The 18,527-nt window shown below is 32.8% G+C and overlaps 1 protein-coding gene and 1 long non-coding RNA gene across 3 annotated transcripts; both read right to left on the minus strand.

The window, feature by feature from the left end:
* Positions 1–430: 430 nt before the first annotated feature.
* On the minus strand, positions 431–3,422 carry LOC126788955 (uncharacterized). 2 transcript variants are annotated; one of them, XR_007671454.1, is made up of 4 exons: positions 3,337–3,422; positions 2,996–3,093; positions 1,928–2,001; positions 431–940 (listed from the first exon to the last, which is right to left on the minus strand). It is a non-coding gene; the product is annotated as an uncharacterized LOC126788955 (long non-coding RNA). The 2 variants fall into 2 exon arrangements; XR_007671453.1 differs by lacking the exon at positions 3,337–3,422 and having other exon boundaries at positions 2,996–3,305.
* Positions 3,423–7,245: 3,823 nt separating this feature from the next.
* Positions 7,246–10,944, minus strand: LOC126788954 (uncharacterized). The gene is made up of 6 exons (XM_050514988.1): positions 10,937–10,944; positions 9,314–9,404; positions 8,634–8,698; positions 8,309–8,437; positions 8,174–8,224; positions 7,246–8,078 (listed from the first exon to the last, which is right to left on the minus strand). The coding sequence occupies exons 3-6, from the start codon at positions 8,677–8,679 to the stop codon at positions 7,903–7,905; spliced, it is 402 nt and encodes a 133-aa protein (XP_050370945.1). The 5' UTR covers positions 8,680–8,698; positions 9,314–9,404; positions 10,937–10,944; the 3' UTR covers positions 7,246–7,902.
* Positions 10,945–18,527: the final 7,583 nt, after the last annotated feature.

Here is an 18,527-nt window from a genome sequence, read left to right on the forward strand (position 1 = left end):
TGCTGATTAGGGTGGTGACGAAGGTGAATTTTGTGATGGCAATCTTGGATTATCGTCAAGCATCGGATTGGCCGCGGCTCTTCCCACTTTCTTCTTCTACTTCGGTGGCGAAGGGGAGCATCAATCATCCTCAGAGTTGGTCTTGTCATATTGATCCGACGAAATCTAGGGTTGTCTCTATGGTAGTTGCAATCCATGGCTTTGGCTCGGATTTGAGGCTATGGGGGCACACACACATATATAGACTATTAGTGCTGAATAGTTGAGTGGGAGCACACATGTAATATACTAGTTATTAGGCCGCGCTCTGCAGCGGCGTTAGCCAGTGTCAGTTACATGTTGCAGTCCAGAAGGTAGAAGTTTATGACAATGAACTAAACGTACAAATGAAGGATCTTGTGTTTGTTTTTCGCCGTAGGACAATAGATGCTATCGTAATTGGGATTTTATTTATTTATTCTTCAGTTGTGCCATTACACATTTACACATCATAAGACAGTAGGTAGATCTTTATTACAGAAGAATACAAACTGGTTAAAAATGAAGCACTGTTTTATTCTTCATATTTCATTTCAAACTTCATCGTATTTCACCGTCTCCTCTTCCTCCCTTCCACTGCATATTGCTCCTTCTCTCTCCCTTTCCATCCTCTTCGTTTTATGAGAAAACTAATTAGCTCATCTCTCTGATGAATGTACATGGCCCCCAAAGAGAGATAAGATGCAAAAGCGAACATAATTGATGTTTAAAAATAGTCATTAGACACTTTTGGTAACTACATATAATCCAGTGGGAAGAAACAAACAATCAATCCAGGGAACACCATTTGCGTTTTTTTTTTGCTTCCCATAGTTTTAATTCTGAACTGATATAAGAATTGTAAAATATCAGATAAAATTTTTGTAGCTTCAAATTACAAAGGCTTCCACAAAGCTCGCACCTGTAAATGACCACCCAACATATACTCAGTGAATCAATACTAACCAAAATAGCACAGCCCTCTACCTTCTCAATTATTATTCCCTCATCGACAAACAAAATGCTGAACTGATCAGTTTTCATTTGATTAAATTAGATTGAAAGTAACTGAACCATCGAAGGTGAAATAGAAATTCTCAAACCAATAAAATCACTGCCAACAATCAACTTCACATCGATCACCACACTTAGCAACAAAAAAGACCCATATCCACTAATATAGACAAACCAACAGTATCATTTTAACTTTGAAAAAAACTCTTTCAAAAAAAACATGACGTGAGAAACTCAAAAATTGAAAGAAGTGAGAAAATTTGACAGAGAGAGAGAGAGAGAGAGAATGAGAATGAAATAGCAAAAAGCAAAACCAATCCAAACCCAGAATTAATAAGAGATTAGTATCACAAAGAACAATGATCTCCTTAGTAGCTTTTTTGGTGATCACACTATTTTTCTTCAGGCCATCTGCTTTTTGATTGAGTTCTCAACCTTAATCACAGATCTACCCCTCCCCATTTATAATTCACCAGAATATGTATCTTTTCTACACTTGTAAATGCTATCTCTCTCCACCTTAATCTTTCTTTCCTCTTTTTTGCTTCAGTTTTTGATATGAAGATAGAAAGTCACGTTACATAAAAGCAGAAAGTTTAAAAAAAAAACTATAATTTTAACTATCCTAATTAGGCATGCAAGCTTTATATCTCATCAAAGTTTGATAACATAGAAAACTTACAGGAGCAGTGATCTCTAACTCAAAAAAATGTAATCGTTGCAGTTTTCGTCTCTATTGGCTAATCCATTTGCCTCTATGCAATCAACCATTGCATTGATCATTATGCATTCTAAATATTTTTGTTTGGTAAAAATCTCATTTCACACTTTAAGAAACGGAAAAAATTACAGAACTTACCAAATCAGAGCATTTTACGGCTTCCAAAACACTAACCTTAAAGCAGAGTCTGAACTGATGCAAAAAAAACTGAGGCAGAAAGATGGGGCATGTCCTAACTCTTTGTTTTTCTGCCAACAATGAAGTTCACACAGAAAACTTTTAGGTAAATACTGAAATATAACCGAATTGATGATACAACTAATATTAGAAGAAAGAAAGAAAAACCAGTAAACCAAATTGACAAAGGTCTACTAATACGGGTTCAGATAATTTCATCAACTCAAAACACTCATACAAAGGGAATCAAAGAAATTATTTTCCATTAGCAGATCGATCCACTTTTATTCTAAATGAACACTGCACCAGCTAAAAGTCCTAGAACTGTTTAAGAAAATTGAAACTCAACTACCAATTAACCTCCAACAACAATGGCAATGCTGGATATATAAACCATTTGGAGTCTCTAATACATACATAAGAATAAGAGATTTATATATATTGAAGGAAACACATCATTAAAATTACTTTCTGATATATTTAAATTTACGAATGCAAACACTAATTCGCTAATCAATTGATTTAGGCAGATCTAAATCATTGTCTATCTAATGCACAATTAATCTTCTGCACAATCACTTTTCTAACATGGGAAAAAACAGAACACAACTATCTTTACTTTTATGCTCATTACATTTCTTTATCTGATAGCATGTCCCTATTGGCATACTTAACTTTGTTATCGTTTTGTGTTCTAGGGGAGACTAAAGGTTATAAGAAAAATGACATTAGTTGTTTACCTACATAGCCTAAAATTGAAAGGAAAGAAAATTATCCTACGTATAAAGGCTTAGCAATTATATGGCATATCTTCATTTTATAACTTTGGAACATCTTCTATACCAATTGACACCCTACAAATTTATCCTCTACTAAGACCACCGATAAGAAATAGACAATCCACTCAAAACTCAAGAATCGTCGGAAAAATTCACAGTAACAAAAATCATAAAGTCGTGATCATGATACAACAACACTAACAATTCTAATGCATAAAAAATTACGAACTATTGATAATTCATAAACCCATAACGAAAATATGAATTTTTTTAAATGAACACCCACCTTTAAGTTATGCACTGTTACTAACCCAATCACAAACCGAAGCCACCATTCCGAACAGATGATTCAAAGACATATGCTACCCAAAAGCAAGTTAAAACCTGAAAAGTAAGAAGACAACCAATTACCTAGAAGAACAAACCCACTAAAACACACAAAAAACCAGACTGCTACTGACATCAAGGGAGAGAGAAATTAGGGTCTGTCATTAATTCGAATCTGAAAAGGAATGCATAAAAGAGAATAGAGGAGGAGAGGAAGAGAGGAGAAGCAAGAGCGAGACAAGAGATAAGAGTTTGGCCTGCAAGAGGAGAGAAGAGAAGAGAAGAGCAGTAAAACAATACCAGATATTGGGTGTGTTTGCTCTTATCTTCTCTGCAAATTGATCAAGGTTAAACATAATTTTCTCTTAGATAGGCACACATTATAAAAATAGGCAAGTACTAATGCTGATTAATTATTTACTAATGTTGATTAATTATTTCTCGTAATATATCTTTGAAAACAATATTTTTTGTATAATTATTTGGTATATCATCAGTATTGCATATCAAAAATTTTAAACAATGTCTAGAAGTGACTCTTGAAATAGCGACATATAATTGACCATGGGTAAAAACAGGTTCGGGTAAATAAACTCCAACTTGATTAAGTGACTGACCTTGACTTTTATTTATTGTCATTGCATAACACGGTTTTATAGGAAATTGTCGTCGTCTAAATGTAAATGGCCATCTATGCTCATTACCCTTAGAAACAATTCACGGAATGTAAACTCGTTCACCAATATTATTTCCTGTTAAAATTTCTGCTTCAATTAAGCGTTCTTACAATTCTGTTATTATTAATCTAGTGCCATTACATAATCCACAGACTTGATTTAAATTTCTTAATAACATTATAGGCATACCAATTTTTAAAACTAATTCATGTGTAGGAACACCACTAAATTCAAGTTGATTTAAAAATTCGGTTGGATATAACATATCAACATTTTCATTGCTACCAGAGTCTTTAGTAATTGTGTCTGAACTTAAATAAATTTTTGTATCACCTGGTAATAAATTAACTGCATAATTATTTATATCAGTAACCGTTATATTTCGGGGAGTCACAATAGCACGTTCTCTTAAATATTCTTTGTTACTATAATTCGAACTGAAATTTGGATACATAGCAGTGAAAATTGCTTCAATTGGTTCTAATAAACTATGAACTAATAAATCGTCAGGTATTTCAATCCATGCTGCATCCATATCAGTTGTGTCAAAATTTGTTGCAATGTTACCCTCACCTAATTGTAGCATCCAATCGGCGAATTTCATTATATCTTGTTTCTCGATATTACTTAAACCCCTTTTTGCCAATCTCATATTTTCTGTCAAGTGAAATATCTTAAATGATTCCCACAATTTAGAACAATTTATAGAGGCCTGAATAATTTCTTCTTTTCCTTTTCCAGCAACCACAGGTAATATTTGTCGAAAATCACCACCTAATAAAACCGGCTTTCCACCAAATGGCACATCCGCATTAACGGAATCAACTTCTTTAAGAATATCACGTAAGCACTCATCTAATGATTCAAAACAACGTCTGTCACACATAGGCGCTTCATCCCAAATTATTAATTCTGATTTCTTTATCAGTTCAGCGACATCTGTTCCTTTACTGACTTTACAATTTCTATATCGGTTCATGTCAAGAGGAATTTTAAATCTGGAATGTGCAGTCCTGCCTTTTGGAAGTAATAATGAAGCAATACCCGATGAAGCAACAGCTAATACAATTCTACCTTCAGAACGTAATTTACTAATTATTGTGTGCCATAAAAATGTTTTTCCTGTTCCTCCACAGCCATGAACAAATACGGTCGCTGGTTTTTTATTGGTAACAGCTGATATAACGTAATCATAAATATTTTTTTGACAAATATTTAATTGTGTGATAAAAGTATCATGTTGCTCTTTTAATAATCTACAATCATAACTAAGTTCTTCTCGTATAAGTCTGTTGTCAAAGCTTAAGATATCATCACTATTTGGCATAGGTAAATTAAATTTTTCTAATGAAGATGACGACAAATTAAATAATTTTTCTAATTCAAATAAGAGCTTATTTTTTAGTTCACATTCTGGTATAATTAGATTTGAATTTCTTAATTCTGATCGAACTTTGTACAATATATCTTCAGACATATGAGGCCAAAAAGTATCTAATAATTTTTTTGGATTACTAACTTCACAAAATAAAATAATAGTTGTAAATAACTGTCTCATTTGAAATGCAGTTGCAATAGTAGAAGATGTTACTAATGCATCAATACATTCCTTATCATCACCTAGCAGACCTAAAGCTTGACATGCTTCCTGATATGTTGAATAAATGACATTATTGACTGTTCGAATATCTTGATAACTGCAACATCCTTTTTGAACATTTAACAACATTCTTAGAAAATATCTTTCTCTAGAAACAGGATTAACATAGGCCAATCGTCCTATTGTTTCATATCGTTGTCTTGGTTGCCATAGTCGATCTTTGGCTTTCCAAACAAATTTTGTAGGGATTTGCGGATAAGTCAATTGGTGTGCAAATTCGTAATCTTTATTCACTAAAAACCAAGCAGTTAGAGTTGTGAGCAAAAGTGATTGATAGTCTATTAATGATTGGACTGAATCTGTTTCTTTAAAAACAATATGTTGCTCTGAAGGTAAATGCACTTCTAAATGTTGTACTGCAGGATATCTAGAATGAATTGAAAATTCAAATAATCTCCATGCAGATTCATGCGGAGTTAGATAGCGGCAATTTAGATAATTTTGAATTTCATCATGTCTTTCTCCATATATTAAAACCCGAGCTCTGTCAGGACCCTTAGTAATGTATTTAAACAAATATTTAATTAACATAGATTGTGAGCATACTTCAACATTGATATGTGCTTTATACCTTAACAAAAGCTCTGCATTATAAGGAACAACAAATTCATTTCCAATTTGAATTCCATTTTTTGTTGTAAATTTTGTTTTATCATTACGACGTCTATATATAGGAGGAGTAATTCCTTCGAATATAGTATTCTCACAGTATGGCTTAGGAAATTTTTTTGAGCAACGCTTATCACGCATGCAAGGAGAGTGTAAATTTATAGGTCCACATGGTCCATGCATCATATGTTGACTAACAATATCAAAAAACTCTTTATTTACATTTTTATCTGGTAATTCTGCAGAAATAATTGAGTCAATATCATTAGGACTATAACATTTATTTGGTTTTCTCAACCAAAATAATATATGTGCATGTGGTAACCCTCTTTTTTGAAACTCTATAGTATGAACATGTGCTCTTGTTGGGCCAAATGGTTTACCAGATTTAATATAACCAACCATATCTTTTAGTTTCATCTGAAAAACACGTGAGACTATATCAGGTCTATCTTCTTGTCTATAGCCAAGGTGTTTCTGAAAATACCTCTCTATCTCAATCCATTTAGGATTGCAAGTGAAAGTTATGAATAAATCTGGATTTCCATATTGACGGCATATGGCCATAGCATCATGATAATTTTCCATCATATCTCTTGGTGAACCAGTAAAAGAACTCGGAAGAATGATTCTCTGTCCAATACCACTACTTTCTTCTATGCCAGATGATATAGCAGCATAAACCTTATCAACTGATTCAATCCGAATTTTATCTTGGTTAGCCCTGACATAGTCTAAACGGTTTTCATCAACAGTAGCATAAGCATCAACTAAATATTGTTGATATAATCGTCCACCTTTCAGTAATGTGCTCATATTATTATTTCTGTCATGAAGATAATATGATACATAGCTTCGCATTGACATAGAATCCTTATCTTCCCCCTCTTTCCCAGGAAGTGGTTCTAATTTCAAATTTATATTGAATCCATCTTCTCCATAAGGAAATAACAATGGATATTGTAATGACATATATTTAGGATGTATTTTTGAAATTCGCCGCAATCCACCATTATTAGATTGAACAACAACATCTCTATTTGAATGAAATTCCCCAATATCGCCAACAATTAAACCCCCAATTTCATCACTCATAGGATGGTCATATTGTCTATCGTTATGTGAAGATGTTTGTGGAGCAACAAATCTCATGTTTAGTGAAGGTATGCCATTTGATGCAAATCTGTCTCGTATAGCTCGATAAGTCATACATAACTCATTGTAGTTATCAAACATTTGAATCAAGGAAGCAATAATTTCTGGTTTAACTTTTCCAGTATTAGCATTAGTCAAAATATTCATTCTGTTATTCACTTCATTTTGTGTATCATAGATGTACAACTAGGCGTATTTCGGAATTTCACCCTCTTGCGGCAACATAGAACCCATAAGATGATGCACTTGACCACAAATTTTGAAGACATAAGGTGCAGTCCCATTATTTATACTATAATCAATCTTTGCACCCATTGACGTGTAAGCAAACATGGAGTTGTAAACACGAATATTATCTCTAAATGATGAAATTTCTCGACCATTGATTCGATTTAGAAGATTATCAAGCAATGCAGGAGTTTGTCTAGGCGGCTCAAGTATAACACGACCTTTCTTGCAACAACCAGTATAAACAATAGGATCTCTTGTAGATCTGCGTTTCAGAGATTCCCCACACCAAAAATTGGCGTCACAATAAGTGCACTGATATGTGTCATCACCATCATCATGATATTCAACTAAGCCGCCTACACAGAAAGAATTTAAACCAATTTTTTTTTAAAAATCGACTACTTAGAAAAAGATTTAAATAACAGGAAATATATAACCTTTTTTGTTTCTCTGATATAAAGCCTGGCCACAAACACTTGAGCTAACAGTTTGATCATCATCTACAAAAGAGCCCAATACCAAATACATGAAACTTTAATAAGTCATTACATTGATAACAAAGTCACCAAGAATGAAAAGAAATGAATAAATATTACCTAATAAATGGTCATCACTCAATTCAGCACCACCATCAGCTTCACTGACCATTCCACAACTTTCCATTGTATTAACTATTGAACCAATATGTATTCTTTTATTACTATGTCCACCTAAACATCATAATCATCACGTGAGAAACAAATTCCACAAATTCCACCATATATGAAGCAGGGTTAATCCATACAGCAATAACAAATAGAACAACCTGCACTCATAGAACACTCTCCACTCTTCCTCTTTCTCCTACATTTTCGCCCTACGAAAAATTACTGTTAAGCAAACAATTTAATAAAGTTTAACTATTTGGAAATTAAATAACACTGTTCGCTGATGAAGGTACCTGATGTAGAAACACTATCCACAACTAAAGTATCATCAATAATCATTGAATCTTCTTGATCACTGACGAAAACATTTTGTCCAAAAAACTGCATCCTCGTTGATGGTTGTTTGTTGCACATATCCTCTACTGAACATCACAACATAAACTACTGAATCAGAGACAATACAAAATAACCAAACACAAAGCACTTAATAAATACCACCAACATTTACGGAAATAGACAGTTGATAGTGAAAGTCCAAAATAACAAAGACACATACAAATGAGTTTTATTACACACTTTTTACTCATAAACAAAATTTACTTGATCACATTATTATACCTGGAAGACCAACACTAAATGCAGCTGATGTCCCCTCTGCTCTCATTGATTCAGGCTCTTGATCACTACAAAACATGTTTTCTTCAAAAAATTTCATTCGAGATGACCCTCTCTTTCCAGGCGCCATACCCACTACAAACATAACTTAAATATGAATGTCATAAAAACAACCAAAACAACATATTACAAAAGAAAAAGATTAAAATAAAAATACCGTACGCAAAGAGCTAAGCAACAGAATAATAAACAGTAGGGAAACAAACAACTGCATAGGTTTTCACAGCAGAAAACCAGCAAAATGCATATAATCTAAAAACAAACAATTAAACAAATTAAGCAAAATGTGTATGAAAATATAGAAAGTAAATCATGATATCCAACCAAGTTTATAATCCTAAAAGGATACACATAACTAACAACGAACCAATCACACACAAAAAAGTCCATACAAAGAACACTATCTTGAAGTCAAAAAGACCACAGTAACCTTTAGATACTTCAAGACTACCTATAGACGGAACACAATATGCAATAATAATCCATTAAATGTCTTTTTTTTCACCACTATTAATAATTGATGAAAAATGGGCAGACAAATGTAACGAAAATATAGAACAAATAAAAGACATGCTTATCCACTACATGCATAACTGCAAGAGATTACTTAAAAATCAAATTACCTTCGGCAATCTAGGACTCCAGAAATACCAGATAAATTTGATTTCCCCAAGTCAATCACTCCAGAACCTTGATTTTCCTCACGATAAAGAGCCTAATATTGAAGGAATAAACATACATCAATTACTAACATACCAATTATCGAATAAAATATATAACTACTTATAATGAATAAAAAAATTTCAATTCATGTATTTCTTCTATTATACTTGGCACTATGCATTGCAACTAAAACAAATTTCTGCATTCAGGAACAATTGAAATTGTAATTCCTGCTGAATTAAAAGCAGCATTTTTATTTACAGGTTACTGATAGTTAAAGTTCTATTGAATATTGATATCTCAGCAAAAAGGAAAACAACTCAATCCAAGTTATCAATTCACGTTTGGCAGGGTCTTTTGCTGTGGGAAAAGACATGGCTGGAAGATATGTTTATCAATTGAGCGAACAGACTATAGTAATCTATTACAATATGTACTGTGTGTGTGTGATATACCTAGAAAAAAATCTCAGGAATGAAAAACCACATATCAAATATAGACTATCCATTCAAAACTCAAGAATTGCTTGAGAAAATTAACACTAATAAAAATCATAGAGCCCCAAACATGATACAACATCACCTGCCATTTGCAACACATGTTCAAAAATTTGTAACACATGATACATTATCCATTCTACATAAATAATTACACCAAAATCCACACCCAGCAAGTTCAAAAATTGCAAACAAAGAGATTTGTAACACATGACCGATAAGAGTAAGATAACACGCTAATGCAAAACAGGGACTGAGATCTAGAAGAACAATGCACCAGGCCACCAGTGCACTAACTGCTTACATTGACCTAAATGGGAGCCTATCTTTTATTCACGTGATATCAAAAGTAAGTTGCCCCCTATCTCTTTTTTCAAGATCTAAATTGCCGGCTATCAAGGCTATTTCCAAGTTAATGAGAAGATTAGGCTAAAGATTGGCTATTCGGATAGAAGAAAACTGTTGTGACTACCCCAAAATACGGGACTTCTATGGCGTAAAGATGTTATAGTACATTCATTACTACTATCTAGCTGAACCATTTCATTGATGATATAATATAGATTGGATTCCAACCTATAGAAAATTGAATAATTATTAATTATTATTAATAATTAGAGATAGGGGGAGTTATAGCAAAACAAAATTACCATGAATTAACAAAAAAAAATCTCTATTGACAAACACATATAATGGAATGTGATACCAAAACAGTAAATAGTAAATGTATGATATCAACTACGTTTTTTGATATAGAGCTAAAAGGCTGGTCCTTGAAACACCCAATTGAGTTATAACAATAATAATTCTTTGGTTGTTCATTACAGCTGTGTGTTTTAATCGATAATTCATAGACCCAGAATAAAAATATGAATTAGCTTTGTTGCAACAATAGCCAGAAACTACTTTCACCCCTTCAAAGATCTTCACCAGTTGAAAAATAAAGAGGGCAAAAAATTTATACACTGTACCAAGACCCAACAATAAACAATGTGAAACATGAACAGAGAAATTAGAAAAAAACACAGTAGAGATAACATGAATAAATTACAAACACTTGAAAGAAGACGAATCAACAATCCATACCTTGATGATGAATTCAGTTAATCAACAGTAGCAGCCTACAAAAATTTCCACACATTAGGACACAAAACCATTGCTACGAAATAGAGGTCGGCCTACTGAACATTTTAATAATGCCATGTTATGTTAGCGCATGGAAAATCTAATTTACAATAATAATTGGTAGGTGCAGATGCCCACTAAATAATTACCTTTCATAAAAGCATGGATCTTAACTTACAATAATAATTGGTGGGTGCCAGATGCCTACTAAATAATTTCCTTTCATAAAAGTAGGTTAATTGAATAAATGAAAGAACTTATGAGCATAGATTCAAACACAAAGCACATAAACAACTAAATCGATGAAAGAACTCGGATAAGAGTAATACAGGCGCAAGTGAGATCAAACCCAGAAGACTGGTCCTCACAAAAACCAAACTCTTGCATGGCAAAACGAATAAAGTCATTCCAATTCAAAATCCTAAACAAACCCACTATAATCCCAATAAAAGTTCCAACTTTAACTCAGGGATGAATACCCAGAAGCCTAAAATGACATAAAATCAATCACCCATAGCGATAGAAGTAAGATTACCCGATCTTGTTATGCCGATGACGGATGAAAATCGATCCTACGACGAAAAAACTCAGAATCTTACTGTTGAGCAATCTCTGAAGATGGGAAGAACTAAATTTAGGAATTTAGAAGTGAGAGAAATGGAGAGACGTGAGAAAGAGAGACAACAGAAAATAGGGTTTGATGAGAAGAAAGGAAGAGAGAGAAGGAGAGATACCTGGATGAACTGATTGAAAACAACACAGCTAACAAAAACACGTGTCTAACTAAAAGGCTGAAGGGCAAAATAGTAAATATGGCCAAATTGCCGATGACGGATGAAAATCGATCCTACGATGAAAAAACTCAGAATCTTACTGTCGAGCAATCTCTGAAGATGGGAAGAACTAAATTTAGGAATTTAGAAGTGAGAGAAATGGAGAGACGTGAGCAAGAGAGACAACAGAAAAGAGGGTTTGATGAGAAGAAAGGAAAAGAGAGAATGAGAGATACCTGGATGAACTGATTGAAAACAACACAGCTAACAAAAACACGTGTCTAACTAAAAGGCTGAAGGGCAAAACAGTAAATATGGCCAAATTGCTTGTGAACAGCACCGTGAACAGTACCGAACGGAGGGTGCTTAATATTTAGTAAATATATATATATATATATGAAAATAGCCCTAAATCATCATTTAGCCCGTAGAGGCCAGCAAGTCTGTTGGATTTTTACCTGGCCCGGCCTACGAGAAAATCCGTCAAATTCCGCTTTCGTGGGTAGAGGGTCGGACTCAGTTTAGAGATGTGAAACTCAGCCGGCCCGTGGGCCCGGCCTGCAAAAATCCTGGAATGCTCGACCCGTAAAATCCCGCCAAATAATAAAATATTATACATACATATTCTATTAGGTTCAAAACAAAACTATCGCATTATGAAGCAACTATATGAATGACATTTCTTGGGATCGATCGACACCAGCTAATATGATCGGTATTTAGATTTAGTGACCCTGTAAAAATTTCATCCAATTGGGATCTCGTTTGACCGCCAAAATTTCCGATAAACTAAAAACATCACTAATATGCCCTAAAAGAATACTCATTACCAAGATGCGAACACCGAAAGTCATTTTCATATCTGAAATCACCTAATTTTTATCATCGTTCGTGCGCGGTCGCACTAAAGAAACATATTTAGCAAATCTCCGGTCAATTGGGGTTTTAATATGTCAAAACGCCTCTTTTTTTGTTGACCGTAAGTACGGACAGTCAAACCATATATAAAATGAACGAAATTTTTACGGGTTCAACTATCGCATTATGAAGCGACTATATGAATGAAGATGCGAATGTCAAAAGTTGTTTAAATATTTTAAATCATCTAAATTTTGTCACCGATCGTATGCGGTCGCAACGAGGAAACTCATTTGGTAAAGCCTCGGTCAATGGAGTTTTAATATGTCAAAACGCTTTTTTTTGTTGACGTAGGTACGGACGGTCAAACCATGTCCAAAAAATAGACGAAATTTTTACAGGGCCCCTAAATATATATATATCCATCACATCTACTAGTTTCAATCAACAATATTTCGAAACTAGAATTTATTTGTGACTTTTTTTAAGAATGTTTTCCAAGAATTTTTTTTATTGTTCCAAACTCTTAAATAAGAATATACTGATTTTTTTCTAATACAAGCCTGTAAGCCCGGCCCACAAAAGCCAGTAAGCCCACTTTAGTTGAGCGGGCTTTGATCTTTATATTTGTAAAAATACCCGGCCTGCCCCGTCACTTATCTAAATGTACTAAGTCACAGCCCGTTGACAAGCCCTATATGAAAATGTGAAAATGTAGATTGGTGTGAAGTGATTTCCGATCCTAGTTAACAACCAACTAGGTATTCATCATCAGTGAGTACTCTTTTAATTGTTATTTTTGCAAAGACTGTTCAGATTGTGTATTTTTAACTTTGTACATGGTTACTACTAAAATGTGTTGAATCACTGAATTATCATCTGGTATATGCGTATGTATATTTACCTATCATTTTTTGTTTTCCCACCTTGCGTACATTTTTGGTCCAACATATGCTTACATTATTGTATGATTTATATTGGTGCATTCTATGCACCATCATGGGCTCATCTTATAAGAAGTCCATAATTTCCTCTTATTAACTACTAGCCTCTTTACACGCCCTACTTGTGTGGGAAAAGAGTTGTCGAGACAAGTGGGAGGAATTTATCTAATTTATTTTTAATTTTAATTTATTAATTTATTATTTTAACCATTGTCTAATATTTGAAGTTTTAATCAATAAATTATAAATCTGAAAATTTTCTGGTTGACATTTACGTATGAAAAATTGTTTTAATATAAAATATTTAGGCATAACATATGCCTTGAGCATATCATATGCAATTAGCTAAGTTTTAGGTAAATCAAATGCTTTAAAACTCAATGAATCAACAAATCTTTAGGTTTACCCAACACAAAACTAAATCAACTAGGTGAGTTATACAACAAATCTCTTACTTCTAGCAATATATATTATCCTCAAGTCCTCAACAAATGAACAGATCGAGTCCAAATTCATTTTTTTGTTTACAATAATATCCTACTCCCAGTGTCGGCCCTGGGCCGAGAGCTATTAGGCCCAAGCCTAGGGCCAAAAAATTTGAGGGCCTAAAAAAAAGGTGCTTACTGAAAAAAAAAATCTATATAAAAGGGTGATTGCACATGAGCGCATTTGTTCCTAATGAAGTCCAAATTGTTTAATTTTCTCCATGTTCTTCTATTATTCTTTTCTCTCTCGGCTCCTTCTCAGTTTTTCTATAGCTCTTCACTTTTTTTTTTCATTAATTAAAACTTCTACAATTATTCACAACATAACTCATCAGAGGTACGCATCATATGATCTTTTAATTTTTATTTATTAGCTTTTTTCTGAATTTGTTTTCACATTTGGTTTAGGGTTTAACTGTTTAAGATTCTCAATTTCAATTTTTTTTTGTTTCGTTAAGTTACTTGTCTGAGACTTTGTATATGTTATTATTTAGGATTTATCTGTTGAAATTGTTGGATTGATGATTGGTTTTGAAGTTGTTCCATGGCTCTTAAAATTGTTAAAATGAGCAAATCATGGTCTCAAAAGAGAAAGGAGAGAGATAGAGGACAAGCTTTACATAAACCTTAAGTTGGTTCTATTAATAAAGTTTTTAGCATTGAAAAAGTAGAAGCAAGTCAAGTTGTGAATGAGAATATAAATGAGGAACTAGAGCATATGGTGAATTATCATCATATTGAAGATGCGATACAGCTAATCAGACAATGAGGAAAACAATGAAATTCTCAATGACGATGTTCATACAACATAATCAAATCAACCTAAGAATGAATATGCACACACTATAGAGCTAAATCAGTCTGAGAATGAAAACGCACACACTACAATAGTAAATCAATTCGAGAATGAAAATGCACACATTACAGAGTCAAATCAGTCAAAGAATGAAGATGTGCACAATATAAGTTCAATAAATAAAATTCCTTTTGACATGGATGATTCAAGAAGTTGGAATATAACACCATAATACTACATATTTTTTTTGGTGGAAAGAGGCTCAAAAATAGATAGTAATGTGATATTTCCGAAAGATAAATCTGAGAGGTCTTTTTCTTCAAGGCATTACTTTAAAGAGTTACCGAATAGAGAGAAACAAGAGAGAAAGTGTGGCTAACATATTTAGTTTCTTTGGATAAAATCTTTTGTTTTTGTTGTAAATTATTTGCAAAGAAGCATCTTGTGGGGCAGCTTGGTGATGAAGGTATATATGATTGGCGTAATATTTCTGAGAGACTTAAAAGTCATGAAGGAAGTAGGTATCCATTGCAGCAATGAAAAGATGGATGGAGTTGGGAAAAAGGTTGAAATTGAAGTTAACAATTGATGCAAGTTTGCAAGCACAAATCAATCAAGAAGAAGAATACTAGAATCAAGTATTAGTAAGAATAATTGCAGTTGTGAAAAGACTTGGAAAAAATAATTTGGCTTTTCATGGAGATACTGAGAAGCTATATGAGGAGAATAATGACATTTTCTTACAGATGATAGAACTACTTGCTGAATTTGATCCAACTTTGAGAGAACATGTTTGGTGTATTGATAAACATGAGATTCAATATTACTATTTGAGTCACAAAATTCAGAATGAATTGATTCAATTGTTAGCAGATGAAGTGAAAAAAATCTATTGTGAATAGAATCAAAGAAGCCAAATATTTTCAGTTATGCTTGACTGTATCCATATGTAAGTAATGACGAACATATGTCTCTTGTGTTGAGAAGTGTTAATGTTTCCGCTAATCCTATTGTGGTTGAAGAATATTTTTTGGACTTTTTGAAGGTATGTGATACATTAGGGCTCGGCCTATTGACTGAAGTTCTAACTACATTGAAGAATCTTGTACTTGATGTATATGACGTAAGAGGCCACAGATATGACAATGGATCCAACATGAAGGGGAAAACAAAGATGTGCAAAGTAGACTACTTGAAATAAATTCAAGAGCATTTTACACGTACACCTTATGCTTGTCATTCTTTGAATCTCGTGCTTTTTTATATGGCTCATTGTTGCCGCCAAACTGAGTCTTTTTTTGGTGTTAAAATATATTGTTTGTTTTCAGCTTATACAAAGAGATGACAAGTTTTTGCATACTATGTGACAAGACTTATTGTGAAATCATTATTAGAAACTCGTTAGGAAAATCGTGTTGAGAGTGTTAAAGTAGTAAGGTATTAAGCTGCACAAATAAGATAAACATGTCTTCACATAGTAAATGGTAAAGAAGATATCAAGACCAAAAGTGATGCTAAAACGCTAACAAACTATAATTTTAAGAGTTTTGAGTTCTTATTGGGTATGGTTATATGGTATGAGTTGTTATATGTTGTTAACAATGTCAGTAAAGTTCTACAAAATGAAGATATGCATGCTGATACTGCCATCAAAGAATTTGAACGTCTTCTTTCTTTTCTTAACAAGTTCAAACAAACTAGTTTTGAGGAGTCCTTGATTGAAGCAAAAGATATTGCAAGTGAAATGAGGATTAAACAAGTGTGCATTGAGAAAATGACAATTCACAAAACAAGACAGTTTGATGAAAGTTCTAGCGAAGCGGTAACACAATCAACTACATAATCCTTCAAAGTTAACTATTTTATATACATAGTTGATCAAACTATTTCTTCATTCACCACCAAGGTTAGGAGTATTTGCATAATTATTTAATATAATGATTAACTATATACCTAACATATTAGTTACTAATATATATATATATATATATTCTTAAACCAGGTTTGAACAATTTAAGATATATGAAGAAAATTTTAGACTTTTTATTTGATCTAGATAAATTGAAGTTGGTGGATAGAGATACTTTGAAGAATTTTTGTAAAAACCTTGCGGATATATTGAAGGATGATGAGGATTCTGATCTTAATAATGATGATTTGTATCATGTCTTGTAGATGTTGAGTCAGGATTTACCCAATAACGCAAAAAGAGCTATTGATGTGCTGAATAAAAGAAGTGGAAGGTTGTTATCCACATGCTTGGATTGCTTACAAGATTATGCTAACCTCACCAGTTACAGTTGCCTATGCTGAAATAAGTTTTTTAAAACTGAAGTTGATCAAGACTTACCTTCGGTCTACTATGTCACAAGAAAGATTGAGTGGTTTAGCTATGATATCCATCGAAAATGATATTGTTGAACAACTTAATTATTAAAATTTAATTAGTCATTTTGCATCTAAAAATGCAAGATAGAGTTATATTTAAGTAATACAATGAAATGCAAGATATAGTTATATTGAAGTAATACAATGAAATTTTTCTATAACATTTTGACATTTTCTATTTAAATTTATGTTTGGGGCCTAAATTTTTCTCCACAGGGCCGGCCCTCCCTACTCCTTTTATTGATCACAACACAAGCCATCACTTATCATAAGAGAGCTTCCTTATTTTGATATAGGATTAATTCTCTGGCGTGAGACTAAGGGGGGTGTATTCAACTCTGATTTCAAATGATTTTGATTGATTTATTATAATCAACGAATTCTGAAAATCTATAGATTATTACAACTCCGAATAGATTCAGCCAGATTTCATTATATTGTATTGACCAGATTTGTCTTGATTTGCTTGGATTTCACAAGTGCATGTATGATTTTTATATTATTATTAAATAATAAAATATAGAACATGGAGAATTAATAAGTTGGTTATCTTTTTTAACAAATTACAAAATAATAATGTATTTTACAAAGTAATAAAAATATAAAAACAACTAAATATACTCATACATTCCGACCTCATTGTCATCATAGTCTTTATGATCCCTCTTATTCGCATTGTCCTCATTATTTTCATTCGCATTGACTTCAATATCATTGTTATCTTCTTGACTTTCATTATCACCATTCCGTGGTCTATTTTCCCACATAGCTTCAGCAATAGTTTCCAAGCATGAGCCTCTGCTCTTTGTTGTAGTTGACTTTGAGAAAGTAGTTCAAGATTCTCGTCTTCCATACCAAGTTCTTCATCATTTTCTATTTCAGGAGAAAATTTATCGGAACGACATTCTTTATTGCAACTATTAGTACAATTATAAAAACAACCATCATTTCTTTTTTGCCTACAACAATTATACCAAATCACAAGAAAAACCCATAAAATTGATTTGAGCAATTAAAATAAAACACATGATTAAAATAAGAACATAAAAATTTTCGATCTTATTGAGAGAGAGAGAGAGAGAGAGAAAATACATCAAAATCTCATGTTTAGATGCTTGATTTCTAACAAGCATGATATAGTGTAAAAATACTTCAAAATCCAACAAAATCAACTAATAAATGAAATCATTCAAAATCAATCGATTTTTGAATACCACCAGAATTCATAAGAGTTTTTGAAATCTTAATTGAATACCTTGAGATTTCAATGGATTGTTTAAAATCTTAATTGAATACCACAAGATTTCA

The sequence above is a fragment of the Argentina anserina genome, chromosome 3, assembly GCF_933775445.1.
Source record: "Argentina anserina chromosome 3, drPotAnse1.1, whole genome shotgun sequence".
In the NCBI taxonomy this organism is placed as follows: domain Eukaryota; kingdom Viridiplantae; phylum Streptophyta; class Magnoliopsida; order Rosales; family Rosaceae; genus Argentina; species Argentina anserina.

Excerpts from the sequence above, each read along its gene's own strand:
- LOC126788954 (XM_050514988.1), bottom strand. The coding sequence starts at position 8,679 with ATGAGAGCAGAGGGGACATCAGCTGCATTTAGTGTTGGTCTTCCAG. Across the intron at positions 8,438-8,633 it reads ATTTAGTGTTGGTCTTCCAG|TAGAGGATATGTGCAACAAA; the intron begins GTATAATAATGT and ends TGTGATGTTCAG. Across the intron at positions 8,225-8,308 it reads GGATAGTGTTTCTACATCAG|GGCGAAAATGTAGGAGAAAG; the intron begins GTACCTTCATCA and ends AATTTTTCGTAG.